Source organism: Aethalodelphis obliquidens, unplaced genomic scaffold (genome assembly GCF_003676395.1).
Source record: "Aethalodelphis obliquidens isolate GAN/ISIS:26980383/991018 unplaced genomic scaffold, ASM367639v1 scaffold53, whole genome shotgun sequence".
Classification (NCBI taxonomy): Eukaryota; Metazoa; Chordata; class Mammalia; order Artiodactyla; family Delphinidae; genus Aethalodelphis; species Aethalodelphis obliquidens.
The window spans coordinates 5,275,842-5,295,254 of record NW_020837997.1 but is presented as its reverse complement, the minus strand read 5'-3'; the positions used below and the strand labels follow the sequence as shown (position 1 = coordinate 5,295,254).

General features: G+C 51.4%; 1 protein-coding gene across 1 annotated transcript in view; it reads left to right on the top strand.

Annotated features, from left to right (window-relative positions):
* The window catches only part of CACNA1A (calcium voltage-gated channel subunit alpha1 A), a 126,756-nt gene that overhangs the window by 55,486 nt on the left and 51,857 nt on the right, over positions 1 to 19,413 (top strand). The window contains exons 16-20 of the mRNA XM_027085850.1: positions 2,019 to 2,482; positions 4,145 to 4,283; positions 5,839 to 5,968; positions 10,418 to 10,477; positions 11,247 to 11,353. Of these exons, the coding sequence (XP_026941651.1) occupies positions 2,019 to 2,482; positions 4,145 to 4,283; positions 5,839 to 5,968; positions 10,418 to 10,477; positions 11,247 to 11,353 (900 nt within the window). The remainder of the gene's footprint in view (positions 1 to 2,018; positions 2,483 to 4,144; positions 4,284 to 5,838; positions 5,969 to 10,417; positions 10,478 to 11,246; positions 11,354 to 19,413) is intronic.

Genomic DNA, 19,413 nt, shown 5'->3' with positions numbered 1-19,413 from the left:
TTAGATGAGCTGACGTGTCAAGGCTGGCACACAGCAAGTACTCGGTATGTGTGAGCTCTTATGAGGAGGTGTGGAGGGTATGGGGTACAGAATTGGGGGATGCCTTTAAGAAGAACCAGAGGGGTAAGTCTTGGACTGCAGAACCCTCTGGAGAGAGGAGTCATTGAGATTATAAACTACAGATGCCCTGGTGTTTCCGGGAAACAGACTTTGCCAGGGCCAGTGCCCAGGGACAGGGGAAGAATGGAGCCTCTTATCTGAAGATCGAGGGTCCAGAAGGGGTGTCTGAAGGCAAACAGAACAAACTGGGCGTCAGGTCCACACAGATCCATGCCCAGGCAGGCAGAGCTGGGACCAGCCGAAGACAGAGTGAGCAGGGCCTGTAGCCACCCTCACCAGAGCCAGGGCTCCTGGGGGTCTCTGACAAGCTGGCGGTGAGTGTGCGGATGGGAGAAGGCAGGGGTTGATGGCAAGTCTAGGCCTGTGGGACTTCTCCTGGGCCTCAGTGTCCTTATCTGAAAAATGGGGACACTCATTTATCATTTGACAAGAAGTGACCAGGTGGGCTTCCCTGGTGGCGCAGTGGTTGAGAGTCCGCCTGCCGATGCAGGGGACGCGGGTTCGTACCCCGGTCCGGGAGGATCCCACGTGCTGCGGAGCGGCTGGGCCCATGAGCCATGGCTGCTGAGCCTGCACGTCCGGAGCCTGTGCTCCACAAAGGGAGAGGCCACAGCAGTGAGAGGCCCGCATACCGCAAAAAAAAAAAAAAAAAAGAAGTGACCAGGCATTTGCCATGTGCCAGGCCCTGTTCTGGGCACTGAAATCACAGCTGTGAACAAGACAGACAAAAATAAACCCCTTGCCTTGCGGAGCTGATGTTTCAGTGGGCATTGAGGTCGGAAAAGCTAAGCAAGGACCTTTAACTTTTTCCTCTCCTCCAAATGCATTGAGCACTCAGACTCTTTTCTCCTCATGTCCATCTGCATGGTGGTAATTATTTGAGTCACTGAGGCACCAAACCACTACCCACCTCATCTTTCCCACTCTCCACCTTCAGCCATACCAGCCACCTGAAACTCAACAAGCTTATCCCCACCTCATGGCCTTTGCACTGGCTGTTCCCCCTGCCTGGAATGCTTTGCCCACCACACTTGTATCCCTGTGAGAAATTACCTTGTTCATTTACTGGCTGCGTAGCCTTGGCAAGAGACTTAACCTCTCTGAGCTTCAGTTTTCTCATCTGTAAAACGGTGCTAGTAATTATCCCTCTTAGGGCTAAGGACGAAGGGGTTATTACAAGGCAAGTGTGTTACTGAAATGTCTGCTGTTATTATTTCTATTGTTATTTTTATTATGTTAATGTATGTATATGACCTGCTTTCCCTAACTGGAATATTGGGAAGGGGCATACTTACTACAAGCATTTAAAACCATGAGGCAGGGAGTTCCCTGGCGGTCCAGTGGTTAGGACTCCACGCTTTCACTGCCGAGGGCCAGGGTTCAGTCCCTGGTCAGGGAACTAAGATCCCACAAGCCACGTGGCGTGGCCAAAAAACAAAACAAAAAGATAAATCCATGAGGCAATTCCACCCCTAAAGAGATGGTGTCCCTGTGTCTGCGTTAGCCACTCCTGGAGACACTGTGTGTCCCTGTCCTGCCTCAGAGCTAATGGGAGACACATAGGCAGGGTCAGGGAGGTTTGGGTTGGAGACATGCGGGCTCTGGCAGAAAGTTCTTTTCCTTTCTGATTTCTCCATGAAGGAGTAGCCTCATCTCTTAGGAAGCAGCCCTCCTGGCAGGAGAAGCACCACACTGAAACCTGGGAGGGTGGGCACTTACACTGCCACGGGGTCTTGATCCGTAACAAGAACAGACCAGGCACCGGAGAGTTTTCAGGACACGGCCCCTCGACCGCCAACTTGTACCTCGAATGGTGGAATCTTAGGCAGGATCTGGAGACATCCCCTCTATGTTCTAACTCACTTATGGGTTCTTTTTCATTGGCCTGCCTGCCACAGAGAGAACCAGGGCTCCGGGGTCCCCGTGTCGGGCCCCAACCTGTCCACCACCCGACCGATCCAGCAGGACCTGGGCCGCCAAGACCCACCCCTGGCCGAGGATATTGACAACATGAAGAACAACAAGCTAGCCACCGCGGAGTCAGCCAGTCCCCACGACAGCCTCGGCCACGCCGGCTTGCCCCAGAGCCCGGCCAAGATGGCGAACAGCACCGACCCCAGCCCCGCGCCTGCCCCACCTGCCACGGCCGCCAACCCCCAGAACGCTTCCAGCCGCCGGACACCCAACAACCCGGGGAACCCGTCCAACCCCGGCCCCCCCAAGACCCCCGAGAACAGCCTTATCGTCACCAACCCCAGCAGCACCCAGACCACCTCAGCTAAGACTGCCAGGAAACCCGACCACACCACGGTGGACATCCCCCCGGCCTGCCCGCGCCCCCTCAATCACACCGTCGTCCAAGGTATGAGCTCCAATCTCACACGTGAGCCGGCCTCCTGGGCTCAGTCCCCAGAGGCTCCGTTGGGTGACTCTGGACAGTGACTCCACCTCTCTGGCCTCAGTTGCTTCATCTGGAAAATGGGTAGAGACATAGTTCCTGCCCCCACAGGGCTGCTGGGAGAATTAAATGAGATAATATGCATACGATGCCTGGCAAGTACACGATAGGTTAGCAACATTTCCTGCATCCCAAATTCCCACAGGGGAGCCAGGGGGCCCCCATATTTGAGGAGTCAACGGATTCCTCTGATGGAAATCTGGGGGAGTCAGATGATTCTTTAGGCCGGCGCTGTCCAAAAGAAATGTGACACAGGCCGCCTATGTAATGTTAAACTTTCTAGGGGAGTTCCCTGGCGGTCCAGCGGTTAGGACTCCATGCTTCCACTGCAGGGGGCACGGATTCGATCCCTGGTTGGGGAACTAAGATCCCGCAAGCCGAGTGGTGCGGCCAAAATAATTAATTTATTTATTTATTAAACTTTGTAGTAGCCATGTTAAAAGAAAGAAAGAAGGGACGAAAGGAGAAAAGGAGGGAGGGAAGAGGGAAGAAGGAAGGAAGGAAGGAGTGATTTTAAAAATAAAGAAGAAATAGGTGAATTGAACTTTAATAGTTAAATCGTATTTAACCCAAAATACTATTGATTTGTATCCAGAGTGTTAACATGTCAATGTGTCATCAATACCTTCTACATTATTAACGAGCTACCTTACATTCTTTTTCTCATACTCAGTCTTGGAAATCTGGCGTGTTTTTACACTGCATGCCGCAGTTTGGACTAGCCACGTTTCAGATGCTGGACAGCGCAGGTCTAGGACCTTGAGGGATTGGCTGTTTTTGCCTCCCACCCCCAAACTCCCCCTTGTAAGATCTGAGAAGCACCAGGAATTCGGAAATTACCCTGAGCTTATTATTTTTAAGATGATAATGGTAGCCCAGTTCTATGCAAAAGCTGTCCATGAGTTTGCTCTATAAATGCTTGCCACAGTCCTACAAGGCGGATCTTGTCCTTGTGCCCATTTCACAGATGAAAAAACTGAGGCTCAGCAAGGCTCAGCCTGTCCACGGACCCATAGAGTGGCTAGGCTGCAGGATCAATGCTCAGGAGGATGGTGCCTCACCCCACTCAGGAGAGGGGTGTTAATGGGGGGAAACCCTGCAGTTTGACTATGGGAGGGGCTCAGTATTCCCATCTGTAAAGTGGGGCTCTTGGTACTCACCCCACCTGCCTCCAAGTGACAATAGAAAGGTCATCATAGGCTGGGGGTAGGTCTATGTTAGTTTCCCGTGAGGGTCCCAGCAGACTCAAGGCTGTAGAGTGGTTGAGAGCAAGCACTCTGGGGCCAGGCTACCCGGGTTCAAATCCCAGCTTTGCCACATCCCAGCCATGTGACCTCAGGCAAGCCACTTCACCTCTCTGTGCCTCAGTTTCCTCATCTGTAAAGTGGGGATCATAAAGTGCCAACCTCATAGGGTCAGGTGAGGATTAAATGGCATAACAGGGTGCCTGGCACATAGTAGGCGCTTTGTGTCAGCTGCTTATTGCCTGCTCTGGAGAGCAGGCAGGAGACCAGAGGTTTGTGGGAAATCGTGGAGGGAGCCCTGTGTTGGTTCTTGTCCCAACAGTGAACAAAAACGCCAACCCAGACCCACTGCCAAAAAAGGAGGAAGAGAAGAAAGAGGAGGAGGAAGACGACCCCGGGGAAGACGGCCCCAAGCCCATGCCCCCCTACAGCTCCATGTTTATCCTCTCTACGACCAACCCGTGAGTATGACCCACAGCCAGGGCAGGGGGCCCAGGGCTCCCACTGGGGCAGTGGAAGTCAGGACAGAGGGCAGACCCAGACAAAGGGTAGTGGGGGAGAGTTGCCTCTAAGACCATTAGTCCATAGGAGACCTTTGAGCAAATTAAAAAAATGATGTCCCTTTCTTAAGTCATATAAGATAGAAACTTATCGTAAAGTACTGATTTTGTTGGAAAAGACCCCCTCCTGCCACCAACTAAAAACCACTGTCATAAATATCTACACTGTCTGTGATATGAGAGGTGTCCCTTAGAAATGGCTTCCTTGTGCAGTGCACAACCTGTACAATTGTACATGGCAGCCCTGGTCCCTGAGCTCTGCTCTACAAGGATTTGGATTTTGGGTAGATGATCTCTGAGTTCATGGCCCTCTGTCTTGGGCATCCTTGAGGAGGCTAGATTATTTAGGGGAGAAATTTATCGCATGTATGTCTTGGTGGCTCAGAGGTTGTTTTAGAATTGCATTTTTCCAAAGGGTATTTTTTGAAACCCTGGTCCCTCAAAATGCTTCTTGGCAAAGGAGAATCATGTCAAATAAGCTGCAGAGGAAACTGCTTTCTCTAACCTGCCCCTTGGAGCTCACCCTGTGCATTTACTTTTTTATGTGGTGGACATTATCTATTTTAATAAAGAAATTCTTATGTGGCACTTAGCACCAGGCCCTCTTCTGAATACTTTACAAATAAAAAAATTTTCTCATAATAACCCTATAGGGGTTGGTACTTTGCTTATCCCCATTGGACAGATGAAGAAACTGAGGTCCAGAGAGATGAAGTCACCTGCCCGAAGTCACACAGCAAGCAAGTGGGAGAGCCCAGACAGACTCGACTCCAGCATCCTTGTTCTTAGCCACTCAGCCCTGCAGCCATTCATACAATCTCATGACATATTTATCATTATTAGCTCCACTTGAGGTTAATTATTTCATTATTATCTCATTAGCATATTAAAGACTCTGATAAGGCCTGCAATTCATAATTTAGGTTAACTAACTTTTTGGAGCCCCTACCATATACCAGGCCTATATTAACTCTTTTGATCCTCACATTCTTGTGAGCTAGGCACTGTTGTTATGGTCATTTCACCGACGAGGGCACTGAGGTACAATAACTTGCCTAAGGTCACTCAACTAATGAAAAAAAAAAAAGGAAATCTACTTAACCCAGAATTTCCCAATTTTGTTTGACCATGTGACATTTTATGCATAAAAAGCTTTTCATCTCCTACAGAATCAAGGACAATATTTCTTCAACCCAGCCTGTGAGTTAAGATGTTCCAAGAGGGTGGTTTGGAAGTGATGGGAACTTATAAACAGAGATGGGGATATCTTCCCTCGCTGAGGGCTCCCCTGCCCCAGGAGGGTCCCCAGATGAAGGAGCTTGTTACTCTGTTGGGTGTGGGACCTTGGGAGTTAGAGATCTCAGATAGCGGTAGGTGACATAAGGAGATGACAGAGGAAGGGGCTCAATAGCCTGTGGTCTGAGTGGACCTCTGCACGCCTCCCTGTCCCCAACAGCCTTCGCCGCCTGTGCCATTACATCCTGAACCTGCGCTACTTTGAGATGTGCATCCTCATGGTCATTGCCATGAGCAGCATCGCCCTGGCGGCCGAGGACCCCGTGCAGCCCAACGCACCGCGAAACAATGTGAGTCCCACCCAGCAGGTTCCTTCCAGCCCAGCTACTCTGTCACAGGCCACTTTCTCCTGCATCATAAAAGCTGATAGCTAGGGTGGAAGAAATGTTGGGCGTACCCCTGGGCACAGCCCTTGTGGCCACTGGTTGGGAGGGGAAGCTCTGATTCTCTTCTTGAGGAAGGATGTTCCTTGCGACTGTGGTTCTGTGTGCCTGGTGGGGAAGAGGTGGCCGAGAGGGGCTGAAAAGTGCTGGAATCCCTGGTGGGGGGAGTGAGTCTGGCAGGATGTGGAGGTGTACAAGCTCTGCATGGAATGTGGCGGGTACTGAGACAGAGGGTGCCCCGGAGGCATCTCCTCTGCAGTCAGGTCTCACCACATGGACCTTTTTGTTTTGATGTGAAGCTTTGAAAGAAAGGATTATTTTGACTCAGAGGCACCTCCTAAACTTTGAGCTTTGGGGAGAGCTAAAAAGCTCTCCGTTTGGGGGCCCAAGGTCTGCTAACAGCCCCTGTCAGTTGAGCACTTGCCGTGTCCCAGGCACGACCCCAGGTGCTTGGGGTATCCCCATTGGACAGATGAGGAAACTGAGGCTCAGGGAGGTTTAGTGACCTGTCCAGGGTCACACGGCAGAATTCCAATTCTGCCCCCACTAGATCTCCCGCTGCTTCCCTCAACTGTCACCATTTATCAAACGCCTTCTGTGCTCATGTTCCCCCTTAAGTCCTGCCATGCAGGAATGAATGTGTGCCGTGGTTGAGAGGGGAAACCAAGGCACCAGCAGGCCAGGGCATAACAGAGGCCGGACTGGTGTCAGCGCCTCCTTCCCCAGCTCCTTCCTCTACCCCCATCAGCCCCCACGCGAGCCATCTTCCTCTGGGAGTCAGGCCCTGCTGCCCTCGCTAAGTAGGTTAGGAGCCTTGGCGAGGCTGGCACGTCCCATGAATCAAGCCCGTCCTCAGCTTACTTTGCACTTTCCCTTCCTTCACAGGCCTGCCAGGCCCCCTGGGGACCCGATGGGGGAGATGGAAGGAAATAATTAGAACAAGCCTCCTGAAGGAAACTGGTACCAGGGCAGGGCTGAGGCTGCACTCTGTTATCTCCTGCTGCCTGGTTTCAACTAAGGACCCAGGGAGCCAGGCTTGGGGAAGGGGCGTCCCAGGAGGGATCCGCAAACCCCCTGCTGGCTCTAGGAGACTGGAGCAGGTTTTGTCTCTGGCAAGGAGGAGATGGGCATGGGGGGTCCAGGGGGACCACTGCAGCTCCTGGGATTGTAGAGAACCCCTGGCAGGGCTCAGACCAGCCCCCATGGAGTGTTTGCAGAGCTCTGGTTCCCCTGCCCCATCCCCATTGCTCCATCTCACAGTTGAAACATCTCTCCTCAAAGCCCTCCCTCTTCTGGGCTTCCCTGGCTGTCCAGTGGTTAAGACTCCACACTTCCACTGCAGGGGGCACGGGTTTGATCCCTGGTTGGGGAGCTGAGATCCCACATGCCGCGCAGCCGAAAAAATAATAATAATTTTCTTTCTAAAAGCCCTCTCTCTTCAAGAGCATGGTAAAGCAGCTGATACCCCGGGCCCCCTCCCGAGTTCTTTTTATCAGCTGATCTAGAACAGGCCTCAGAAAAGTGCACAGAACACGTATGATCCATTCATTTATCTAGTGCACTCCCCCACGTGAGCACCACCCAAGCCAAGAAGTAGAACAAAACTGAGCGTGACCACAGGCGCCTCTTCGATCGCCCCCATCCCTTCCCTCTGGAGCTCGGTCCACAAGTGGGAACAAGGTCTTCAGACACGTTTGGGTGTTGTGAGTTGGGACAGGTGGAGGGGTGCTACTGGCATCGAGAGGGTGGGGACCAGGGACACTGTTCATCACCCTGCAGCGCACAGGGCAGCCTCACCACAGAGAATGACCTGACCCCTATTGTCAACAGTACCTGAAAAACCCTCCCTTAGAGGTATCAAAATCCCCACTTCTGGAAGGAGCGTTTCTTAGCTGCTCTGATTGTCCCACCTGTACGTGCCTCCTTAAACACTAGAATTTTTTTGCCTGTTTCTAACACTGAACAGATGGGATACATTCTATGCATCTCTCTGTCACCCAAAATCGTGTCCACCATGAGATGAGCATGTACTGATGCTGGTAGTGACAGTCATTCTTTTCCGTTGCTGTTGAATATTCCACTCCATGCCATCATCTGTTTACGCATCTTCCATTTGACACACGTTTGGATTGTCTGCAGTTTAGAATGCTGTCACGGCATCCCCTACCCCCACCATGGGGCCCCTGGGCTTGACTTTCTCCAGGGTCTAAAACCAGAAACGGAGCTTCTGGATCATACATAGAATTTACATGAGGTTGGCCCCGAAGATGCAGCCAGAATGTTTACTCGCACCAGCAACGTACAAGGCTCCCACTGCTCCACGGTCTTGCCCACACTTGGTGCTGTCAGCTCTCTCATTTAGCCAACCTGGTGGGTGTGGAATCTCATTGGGACTTTGATTAGCATTTCCCTGTGATAAATGAGACTGAGAACCTTTTTGGATTCCAAATTTCTGAGCCACAGAAAATTGCCTTTTGTAGAGGTCCAAAAGATCTACATGTTAGATACGGTTGAACCTAATTTCTTGGTCTTTTGATTTCCTCTTGCTCCACTTATTAAGCTCTCCAGAATTGGATTCAGCTGACCACCTGGCCTGCCTTTCCCCCCACCTCCTTTCCTTCCTTCTTTCCTCCTTTCCTTCCATTTATTGCTTTATTTAGTAATTAATTAATGAGCAACTACTGTGTGCCACGTGCTGAGCTAAACATCAAGGATTGACAGGGTATGAGACAGTCCCTGCCATCTCAGAGCTCACAGAGCACCAGGCCTTTATCCATGCTGTGCCCTCTGCCCGGTGCACCTGAAATGCTCTCCCACCACCATCCCTTCAGCCTTCCCAGAACCTTCCAGCCCCTTGCTGCACATCCCAGGAAGTTAGCCATCCTGGCCGCTCTGGTCTCCAATGGCCCTTCAAGCACCACACATAATGAGAATGTGAGTGGTGACCACACAGATCACAGATCCCAGCTCCTGCAGGACCCAGTGCAGCCACAGCTATTCATGCATTCATTCAGCAAACATTTCTTGAGTATGCCTGGCCCTGTACTATAAGCTGGAGATGCCACAGGGACAGATAAACATCCCTGCCCTTGTGAGGTTGACTTTCAGGTTGGGGAGGTGGACAGTGAGATTATTAATAACTATAACAAATAGTGTGTCAGGATGTGATAAGTGCTAGGGATGAGGGATATGGGGGAAGGGGTAGACTTGGTGGAATTTTAAACAGGCAGTCAGGGAAGGCCTCACTGAGAAAGTGATATTTGAGCCAAGTCATAAAGGAGGAGAGAGAGGGAATCAGTTGGAACATGGGGAAGAGCATTCCAGGCAGAGGGAACAGCCTGTGCAAAGGCCCTGAGGTGAGAACATCCAGGGTGGCAGAATCAGAGTGAGCAAGGGGGAGAGTAGGACAAGATGAGGGCAAGGAGGTGGCCAGGCAGATTGTGCAGGGCCTTGGAGGCCACGAGGAGGACTTTGGCTTTTACCCGAGTGCGGTGTGAGCCACAGAGGGGTTCTCGAGCAGAGACGAGGGTGGTGGGTGACCTGACTTGAGTGCTCGCAGGCGCCCTCTGGTGGCCATCCTTAGTAATTACCAGCCCTTACTTCTCCAAGGCAAATCTGATGAAGTCAGTCCCCTGCGCTTACCACGTGCTGGGCACTGTGCCAGCACACTCAACATCCTCATGCCAGGGTCACACCATGGATGTGCTATGGCATGGCCAGGAAAGGGGCCAGAGTGCAGGATGTTGCCCGTCCAGACAGAAACCACTTGTGTAAAGTGGTGGGGTGAGGGAGAATCAACCCACCCTGCTGAGTGTGTGGCCCCGGAGTGGGGAGGGAGTTGGGCACCACAGTGAGGTTTGTCCCCAGTGTCTGTCCTGGACGGCTAATCATGTTTAGGAAATCCTGTGTGGGAACAGTTACTCACCCAGGAGACCCAGCAGGTCAGAGGCACTGGGGGATCAGACCTGTCACCCACAGAGATGCAGTCCTCCCTGAACTTCCCTGGGGCCACCTCTAGTCCATATAGTGCTTTGGGCAGATAAAAAAGGCGCCCTTTCCTTTGGTAAGCAGACCAGCCTGGTAGAGTGATTTTTTTGCTAGGACTTTGCTGCCATCTGCTGGACAGTTTCAGTCACAACATACAAATCTGCCCTGAGACAGTGGGAGGAGGCCCTTGGGTAGTGCACGGCCTGCCCAACTGTACATGGATGCAGCATTTCCTCATGTGGATGGAGATTCTGCTCCCTGGGGACTTTGTTGGAGGCCACACACCCCAGTGGACCAAGGATAGGTGCACGGGGGGCTCTGCTGGAGCAAGCCAGTGATCGGCTGCTCCCTTGCTTTTATCCCCTGCAGGTACTGCGATATTTTGACTACGTTTTTACAGGCGTCTTTACCTTTGAGATGGTGATCAAGGTGAGTGCCAGGGCTCCACAGGATTCTGCACCCTCAAGAATGCCACCCTGGTGCAGGAGCCTCACCCCAGAGATTAGAAATGCTTGGTGTGTTTGAGGAACATCAAGGAAACTGGTGCATCCAGAAGGAGTGAGAGAGGAGGGTGGGGAAATGAGGTCAGGGAGATGAGCAGGGAGGGACGAACCATGCAGGAACTTGGGGGCCACAGGGAGGACTTAGGCTTTTATCCCAAGTGAGGTGGGAGCCATGGAAGGTTCTGAGCAGAGGGACATGATTGGACTCAGGTGTTCACAGCCACCCTCTAGCCTCTCTGGGAGGGCAGGCTTGAGAGGGGGAGCAGGGTGGGTGGGACCCAAGAGAACTGGGAGCAGGCGATTGCACTGGTCCAGGCAGGAGATAATGGGGACCAGCCCAGGGTGGTGGCAGAGAAGGTGGTGAAAAGTCGGCAGATTCTTGGAAGGTTTGGAAGGCAGACCAAAAGGGTTTGCTAATGTATCTGATGTGGGGTGAGGAACCCAGGGGGATCCCAAGGTTTTGACCTAAGAACCAGCAAGTCAGAACTACCTTTCACAAGGTGGGAAGGTGCCTTGGGCAGGGGCTCTCACTCCTCCCCCAGGTCCTCTGGCCACTGTCCCAGCCCTTCAGGATGAGGTGGTCCCACTGACTACCATGCCCCCTCCTGTTGCCCCTCCTCCTGAGGCTAAAGGGTGGATCTTGGTCCCCAGGGTGGGGATGAGGGGTCAGAGTGCTGTCTCTTCTCCTCCCATAGATGATCGACCTGGGGCTCGTCCTGCACCAGGGTGCCTACTTCCGTGACCTCTGGAACATTCTCGACTTCATAGTGGTCAGTGGGGCCCTGGTGGCCTTTGCCTTCACGTAAGTGTCCTCTCGAGGACTCCTCCTGCCTCTTCGTCCCTCCGTCCCCAGCCCATTGAATCAGGGGACGTATTCTCGGGGTGTAGAGAAGGGGAGAGTGGGCTCCAGGGTGGTGGGAGGCATCCGCATGCCACCGGGAAGAGCTTCGATTGGCTTTTGCATGATGGCCACCACGGAGGAAGAAGGAGAAGGCCTCCCACCTTCTACCTCCTCACACAGCCATGCCACCGACCCCTTGCTCTGCTGCTTTCCGTAGACTAGCCCCACCGGGACATCTCATCTTCCTTCTGCTCTACAAGCTCTGCCCAAGCCACTGTCTCTTTGGGGAGCCCCTCAAAAGACAATCAGGAAACGAATGTGCATGAGAATTTGGATCCCCACCCTGTGCCCGAAGGCCCTGTAGTTATAGACCTGATGACTCCCCTTGTGTGTCATGAACTTCTCCTGGCAGTCCTAGGACACTCTGAAAGGTCATGCCTCATCATGCAGCTCCAAGATGGTGCCCAAATTCTGGGCAGCCATGTCAAAATGGCAGCTGGGTTCTGAGCAGCCATTCCAACATGGCACCCGAATTCTGGGCAGCCCTTTTAAGATGGCACCTGAGGGCTCAGCAGTCATTCCAAGATGGCGCCCAAAGGCTTAGTAGCCGTTCCAAGATGCGATTCCAAGATGGCGTCCGAGGGCTGAGTAGCCATTAGCTCTTAGGGCCCTGGTAGCAAACTTAGCAGTACATTCCTCAACTTGTAGACGCTTGGGGCAGGATGGAAAAACCCTAATCAGCCCCTAATCCAGAAACAAATCTTCTTAGGGACCCTGTCTGTGCCCATCACAGTGGACCATCCCCAGAAAGAAAAGTCTCAAAGGGATTCAGACCCACCTCACCTACACAATGAGAAATCAGGGGCTTCCCCTTTGCCTCTGCCTCCTGGGCCCCTTCTCAGCAGACCTGGAAGAGCCCTTGAATGGCCCACCTGACCAAACAATGAGGACTTGGTTTTTCAGGAGGCCAGTGTGGTGGCCCGTTTCCAATTTAAGGGCTAAACTGGGCCATTCTCAGATCCTCCCCTGGGAACACAATGAGATCAAGTTGTGTCAGAAGAGCAAGAAATCTCCAGAGTTTCTGGATGCCTCTGAGCTGGTGGAGATGTACCATGAAGGTCAGGAAGCTGAATGTATTTCTGACTCTGGCCAGACTTCCCACCCCCTTTCTCTTTGTCTTCTACTTTCTCCTCCTCTTTCTGTGTCTGCTCTTTTCCACCCCCTCTCCTTTTCTCTCTTTCTTCCTCTGTCCCTCTTCCACTCTTCCTCCTCTCTCTCCCACTTTTTTAAGTAATTGAGTATTTGATCATTAGAACGATGGAAGAGATCATCTCAAAACTTCAAGAAGTTTGGCTACATTTTCATTAAGATGTCCTGTAGGTTTAATACTAATAACAATCAAAGTGCACAGGAAATTAGAGGAGAAAGATTACCACAAATAAGACGAGGTATCCATGGCCTTCAGATATAAAAAGCAATTACAAATCAATAAGAAGCACTGAACCTCAATAGGTAAGTGAGCACAGGATTTAACACAGAAATTTCACAGAATGCTGACTAATAAAAAATGAAAAAAAAAACCTACCTCATTGGAATTAGGAGATGTATAAAATACAAACAAGATACAATTTGTTTCTTATCAAGGTAGCACAAATTTCTTTCCCCAAAAAAGATTCTAAAAGGTAATACACTGTGTATATGAGAATGTAATGAACTATGCTCCTCCCTCTGTCCATCAGTTATGTGAGCAACTTCTACAAGGTGTCAGTCAGGCACCATGCTAGGTCCTGAGAAAGTTTCGATTCTGAAAAGCCAAAACATTTGACTGCCCTCATCCTGGAGTGAATCCATCTCAAATCCCCTTCCCTCCCTTGCTCCTGTTTCTGTCTTTCTCCTTCTTTATCTTTCCCCTTTTCTCTCTCCTTCCCTCTCTGACTCCCTCTCTGTCTCTCTCTCTCTCTCTCCACCTCCCCTTCCCCTCCCTCCTCCCGTCTCCCCTCCCCCTTCCCCTCTCCTTCTCCCTCTCCCTCTCCTCCAGACTCTTTTCTCTCTCTCTCCCCTCCATCCTGTCCTTCGCCTTGACCTTCTGCCTAACCTGGGCCCCATGGCCTGGAGAAGGCAGACACTCTGCCATTTGCTCTGGCATCAAAAACCCAGTCCCCACCATGTTCTGACCTGGGGTGGTCTTCATGTCCAGGGAAGGCAAGTGCAGGCAAGCATCCCTCCCACACTTCCTCCAGCCCTCCAGGATGACGTCTGCCCAGCAGCCCCCAGGTCCCCCAGAGCTCAGAAAGAGACCACATCTATCTCTCCACACACAACACCCCCCTTTGCCAGCTGTGCTCTGGGTGGTGGGTTTTGCCCTCCGTGGCCACCACTGGGTGTAGTACAATAGAGGTAGTGTCTGCTGCCCATCAGTTCATCCTTGACACTTTCCTTCCAGACCTCTGTGGGAGCCAACAAGCTTCAGTGCTGAAGAGGGGGCCCCCACTGTTGCCCTGTCCCATCTCCATCCCTCATTTGGCCTCCCGATTTGGGAAAAGTGTGGCCTTCGAAAGACCTGGGAACAAGCCTTTCAAACCGTAGAGCTTTTGCGACGATGGGCCACAGTTCCCCTGGAGCTGCAATTAGGCTCAACTTTAAGCAAACCTAATCTGCGAAAACAAAATTGTTTTTCCACCCAGAATCGAGCAAAATGGTTCTTTGCATCTGCCAAAGAATCTGCCACAGGGAGCTGATTTTGTTTTTTAATCTTTGAGTTTTTGTTTTAAATATAAAGTTATACAAGGGCATATTCAAAATGAACCTCCAGCTCAGAGAAATTTAGCAGCGTATTTGTAGAGTCAACCTGTGAAGCTGGTTTTATGAAGTTGCTACAGGCATGAAGCCAGCCAGTTAATGCCATTGAAAATCCCCGTTTCCAATTGTTTTTTTCAATTCCTATGCGAGGAAAGGGTCTGGACAGGGATTTCAGGTCATCCCTAGGAGTCCCAGTGAGCTCGTGGACCTTGCAGGAACTGGGGTGTGTGAGATTTTGCCAGTGGGGTCCTGACAAGTGTTGGGGACTCTCTTGGGGTTTTAGAAGAGCTGACCACCCGGGGAGCGCTTTTATGTGATGGTCACAGGGATGGAAGAGGTAGACCCTGAGACCCCACCCCTGCCACACCCTCCCCACCTCACTTCCAAGAACCTATCTGTCACTGCCACTCCTCTTCCAGGGCAGGGCCACAGGCCAGGCACAACTGGCATGCACCTGCATGCCTTAGGCCAATCTGCCAGAAAGCCAGAGAAGGGGCCCCACACCCAGGCTGCTACATTTTTCCCCAGAAAAGTTTCAGAGTCCTCCCTCTGCCTTCAGGTTTCTGGCCTCTCTTACCTGAGAAGGTCTCTCGCCCTACAAGGACTTTCCTTATTGTCTTTCCTTGTTACCAGACGGAGGTCACATTGGCAGGAGTAGGTGTTGCTCTGAGAGTCTCCACTTGAGTGTCCAATCCCAGAGTCCTTTGCTTCTTTTCTTTCTGTTCTTTTAACTCACATTATCTGTCCTATGTGCCTGTCTCCTCATAGACAAGGTTGAGAACCCCAACAAGTGTTAAAGGAACCTGATGGTGTTAGGAAAAGGTTCCAGCAAGGCTGTCCGGTTTCTCTCTAGATGTGCAAGTCCCTGAACCTCTCTGTGCCTCAGTTTCCCCGTAACTTTGACAAACCTGACTGGGTAATGATAGTAACAGCTTCCATTTACTTAATCTTTACAACCCCACGCAGGAAGTTCTCTTATTATTACCTTTTTGTACATGAGGAAACTGACGACCAGAGAGATTGTGGAGGGCAGTCAGCTGTCAGATTGAGGGTTGCTGCCCATCTCCCAGCACTGAACATGGAGACTTTCACAAGTCAGCAGAATGAGGAGGCAAGGATTCGGCAGTGCTGTGACTGTGGCCCCGTCTCGGACGTGGGGAAATGATCCCCGTGGTCCTCCAAGGGATGTGTCGAAGCTCTCCCGATGGTTTCCACCCCTCCTGCACCTCCCCCAAATATCTGTGTGCGTGTGTCCTGCTCCATCTACTGACTGTGTGCTGTGTCCATGCGACCACCATTAACACACCATTTCATGAGTCACCACACTTGACATCACGCTCTGTGCCCATGCAACGGGGTAGCCAACTGACCTTTCTCAGCAGCTGGCAAATCATGACCCTGCCCTCACTGCCAAGAGTCCATCTGGGGCTGCCACTCCTCCCTCAAAGCGGGCCCGCACGGCTGGCAGAGCACCTTGATCAAGCCACTCCTGCGTGCTCAGGAACCCAACTGCCAGGAAGCCAAAGAAGGAGCCCCCGGGCTGCCTTTTTTTTTTTTATCCCATCCTCAAAACAGCCCCTACCCGTGAAGGCATTCTTTTGTGTGTGTGTAATGAAATCGAAAGAAGATTCGCGTGCAAGACACACAAACCTGGGTTTGAGTCTCAGTCTGCCACTTCCCCCGGCTGTGTGACCTTGGACAAGTCACTTTCCCTCTCTGAGCCTCAGCTTCCTCATCTGGAAAATGGGTATAATGGTACCACCTTGCCACAGACAGATGCAGTGACATTCAGAAGCCTCACATATTACACCTAACATCATCCATCAGGCTGGGCAGAAATCACTGTCACTGAAAAATTCCTCAATAATCCAAAAAGGAGAATCTATACAATTCTATCTATGCAACAATTCCTAGATATGTTAAGCTTTGAAAGCCACTGAGGTAAAGCGAAAGGTAGCGGGGGGGGAAAAATCCAGTTGGGAATATTTGTAAGACCCATTATGTTTTTAGAAACGTCACTAACTTCAAAAGGGGGTGGCAGGTGGGATATTATGTAGAGAACCTGCTTGGCAGTAGGGCTTCCACTGTTCTCATGGCAATCAAGTTTCTTGCACCTTGATCTCCAGTCATGGTTGGAGGGTCAAAATGAGACTGACCCTTGATTCCAAAGATGAGTTGTACAAGGGGCCACTGCCAGATGCAGAGAGCTTCCCCCAGGCCCACATTTTTCCAGAAGGCTCTTGAGAGTTGCCCCTTAATTTCATCCCAAATTGGAACTCTTAGCTGCCCCCCTTCTCCTTCATAACTTAGGGGGTAAAGCCAAAGCCGTAGTTACTGGGTATCAAGCATCAGCCCCCCCAAAGGTCTGTTTTACAGATGAGAACGATAATTAAGGGCAGTGCTGGGAGTCAAACCCAGGTCCCCCTAACTCCAAAGCTCACCCCCTGCAAGACATTCTAAACGACTTCCCTGGCAGTCCAGTGGTTAAGACTCCATACTTCTGATGCAGGGGCCGCGGTCGGGGAACTAAGATCCCGCGTACTGCGAGGCGTGGCCAAAAAAAAGACATTCTAAAAATTTCTAAAAAAAGGGTTTTTCTCCAGCTCTTGGCAGGGACCTTCAGTGGCGAATTTGCCTTTGGTAGTTGATAATTTGGGGCTGTCCTGCTACTTGGAAATTGGGCTGTCTTGGTGCTGTTGGGCAGTGCCGGGGGCCAGCCAAAGGCAGGGGACGGAACAAGCGTCTTCCAGATGGAAGGATGGATACCATCCAGGGCCACGAGCCTAAGGCGGCCCCTCCTGGTGCCCAGGCAGGGCAGGGGAGTGCCCAGGTGTGTGTGCACGTATGTGTGTGTTCTGTGTTCTTTCTTCTGAGGCCGCTTACGATCTGTCTCTCCCTCCGACGCCACGTCACCAGGAGCAGTACACGGTAAAGTGCCTCTCTCTCTCTCTCTCTCTCTCTCTCTCTCTCTCTCTCTCTCTCTCTCGTTCTGTCTCGTTCTCTGTGCTCTGATGCAGCCGCACTGGTTCTGGGCCTGCTTCTGTAGCCTTGTGTCATTGCCACCGTCCTGTCGCCTGCAGTGACCAGAGTCCCCTCAGCCTGCTCCCCAAGGGGCAGGAGCCTGGAGGGGTCTTGGCCACTGCCTCTCATCAGGACCCACCATTTAGCCCAGTTCTTGGAAGAGAACATAAAGGGCGTGGAAGGGGGTCTCCCCATGGTCTTATTTCAATAGGGCAGACGAGCCGGATGGGGAGTTATCAGGGGAGTGAATGTCCAGCTTCCCAGATGGGAGAAGCGTGGACAGTCCAAACAACCAGGGCTTGGGCTTGAAGAGGAGTAAGTAACCCCCCACCCCCAACAGGAGATCTACACTCTCAGCAAAGTGATTTGAAAATCGGGTTGTTTTCTGTAAGAACACCTTGGTCAAGCCATTCCTGCGTGCTCAGGGGCCAAACTGCCAGGAACACTCTCCTCGGTGTCTCAACAAACAGGATTGTTCTCAGCCTCTCCCCAGGGAGAAATGCCTCCTAGGAGAGAGACCCCCAGAATGCCCGTGGAGTCATTTTTAGATGAGTAGATGTGCCCCAGGAGGTGTGTTCCCAAATGTTAGCAGTTTGGCCCATGAAGATTTTAGCCCGTTCCACATACAACCTAGATGTCCACTTCCTTGACGTTTTTTCCACCAACACATAGTCTAAACTTCATTTTAGTTTTGCTAGAACACTTTATGCCATCCCCTTACAACCAGTATTGTTAACCTCAGTTAGAACAGGCAACTGCAAAAGTGAATCCAACAAGAATGAAACAGTTGCGTGACAAGTTGTTACATTCAAGCTGGGTTCTTTGTTAAAAGGGAAATTCGTGTTAGGGAGGCATTAAAGACCTATGAACACATAGCAGAAACTTCCTCTCTGACCACAACGGGAGGCCTGAAAGATAACATGAAGAAAACATAGCTGTTTCCCTGTGTGATCCCGTTCCTTAATTGTGTTCGTGATCTGCCTGAAAATATCTCAGTGACTCTCCTGATGTGTGTCTCATACTTTGGGTGCACAGCCTTGAGATACTAATGATTGATGACTTTGGTTTAGAAAAGAAAATCCCATGTTCAGACTGCTGAATCCTGGAGCACGGTTGTGGCTGGCAGGTTAAAGTCCAATTCTCTTTTCTCTGAAAGATGAGAAAAAGGAACCCTAAAAAAAGCAAATGTCACGAAGAATATTTTTGTACCTGGGCACACCACGGTGGGTGTCTCTGGGGCAGCTCTACTCATGACCCAAGGGAACTGTAGGGAGATGTTTGCTAACTGGCCCCCAAAGACCTCTGATCCGGATCCAGTCACATGTGTCCTGAAACTACACACCAGGCACATGCTGGGGGCAGAGACAAGAACCAAGGTTAAAGGGAAAATGAACACATAGGAGAAGAAATCACAGTTTCACCTTTGAAGAGTTTTCTGTCTAAAGCCAGAAGCCAATGACAGGAACAAAGGTGATTCTGAAACAGCACTGGGGCCTGGCAGAGCCCAGAGGCAGTCAGTGGAGGCTGTCAGATGAAGGGACATTTACCTTGGCCTTTGAGGGCTGCATCGTTCTGTGAATGAAGAAGTGGAGGAAGGGCATTTCTAGCAGAGGGAACAGAAGTGAAAGAATGTGGCTGGGGCTTGGGTTGTGTAGTAATCAATGGGAATGCAAACAGAAAGGTAAGTTGGACTCGATTCCTAAGAGCCTTGAATGCCGAGCTAGGGGTTTGCACTTCTAGGAATTCAGCTGCTCCAGAAGGAGTCGGAGTAGGAGAGTGACATGGTCATTGGTTTTGGCCACTGTGTGCAGAAAAGATGGAAGAAGAGAGAGACAGGGAGTGGGGGGGGGGGGGAAGTGGGGAGGTGGATGATGGGGTCTGACCTATGATGGTGCCATGTGTAGGAGGGTCACCCATTGGGGATGAGGATGGAGGGCAGGAAGCTGAACACGAGTGTTGGGTTTCTGGCTTGGGCAGCTGGGTGGGTGGTGAGTTCCATTAATCACAAGCCTTTGATGGCCACACCCAATGCCTTCCTTTTGGGGGCGCTTGAATCATGGTTGGCTAAGGGTGTCATGACATCTGCAGTGCTAAGACTCAGGCCCAGTAGACCCTGGACTGAACCCCTATGCAGCAGTCTGAGCTCAGATACCCTGAAAGAATGAGGCAGAGATTCGACATCTGATGTTCTGGTTCCTTCC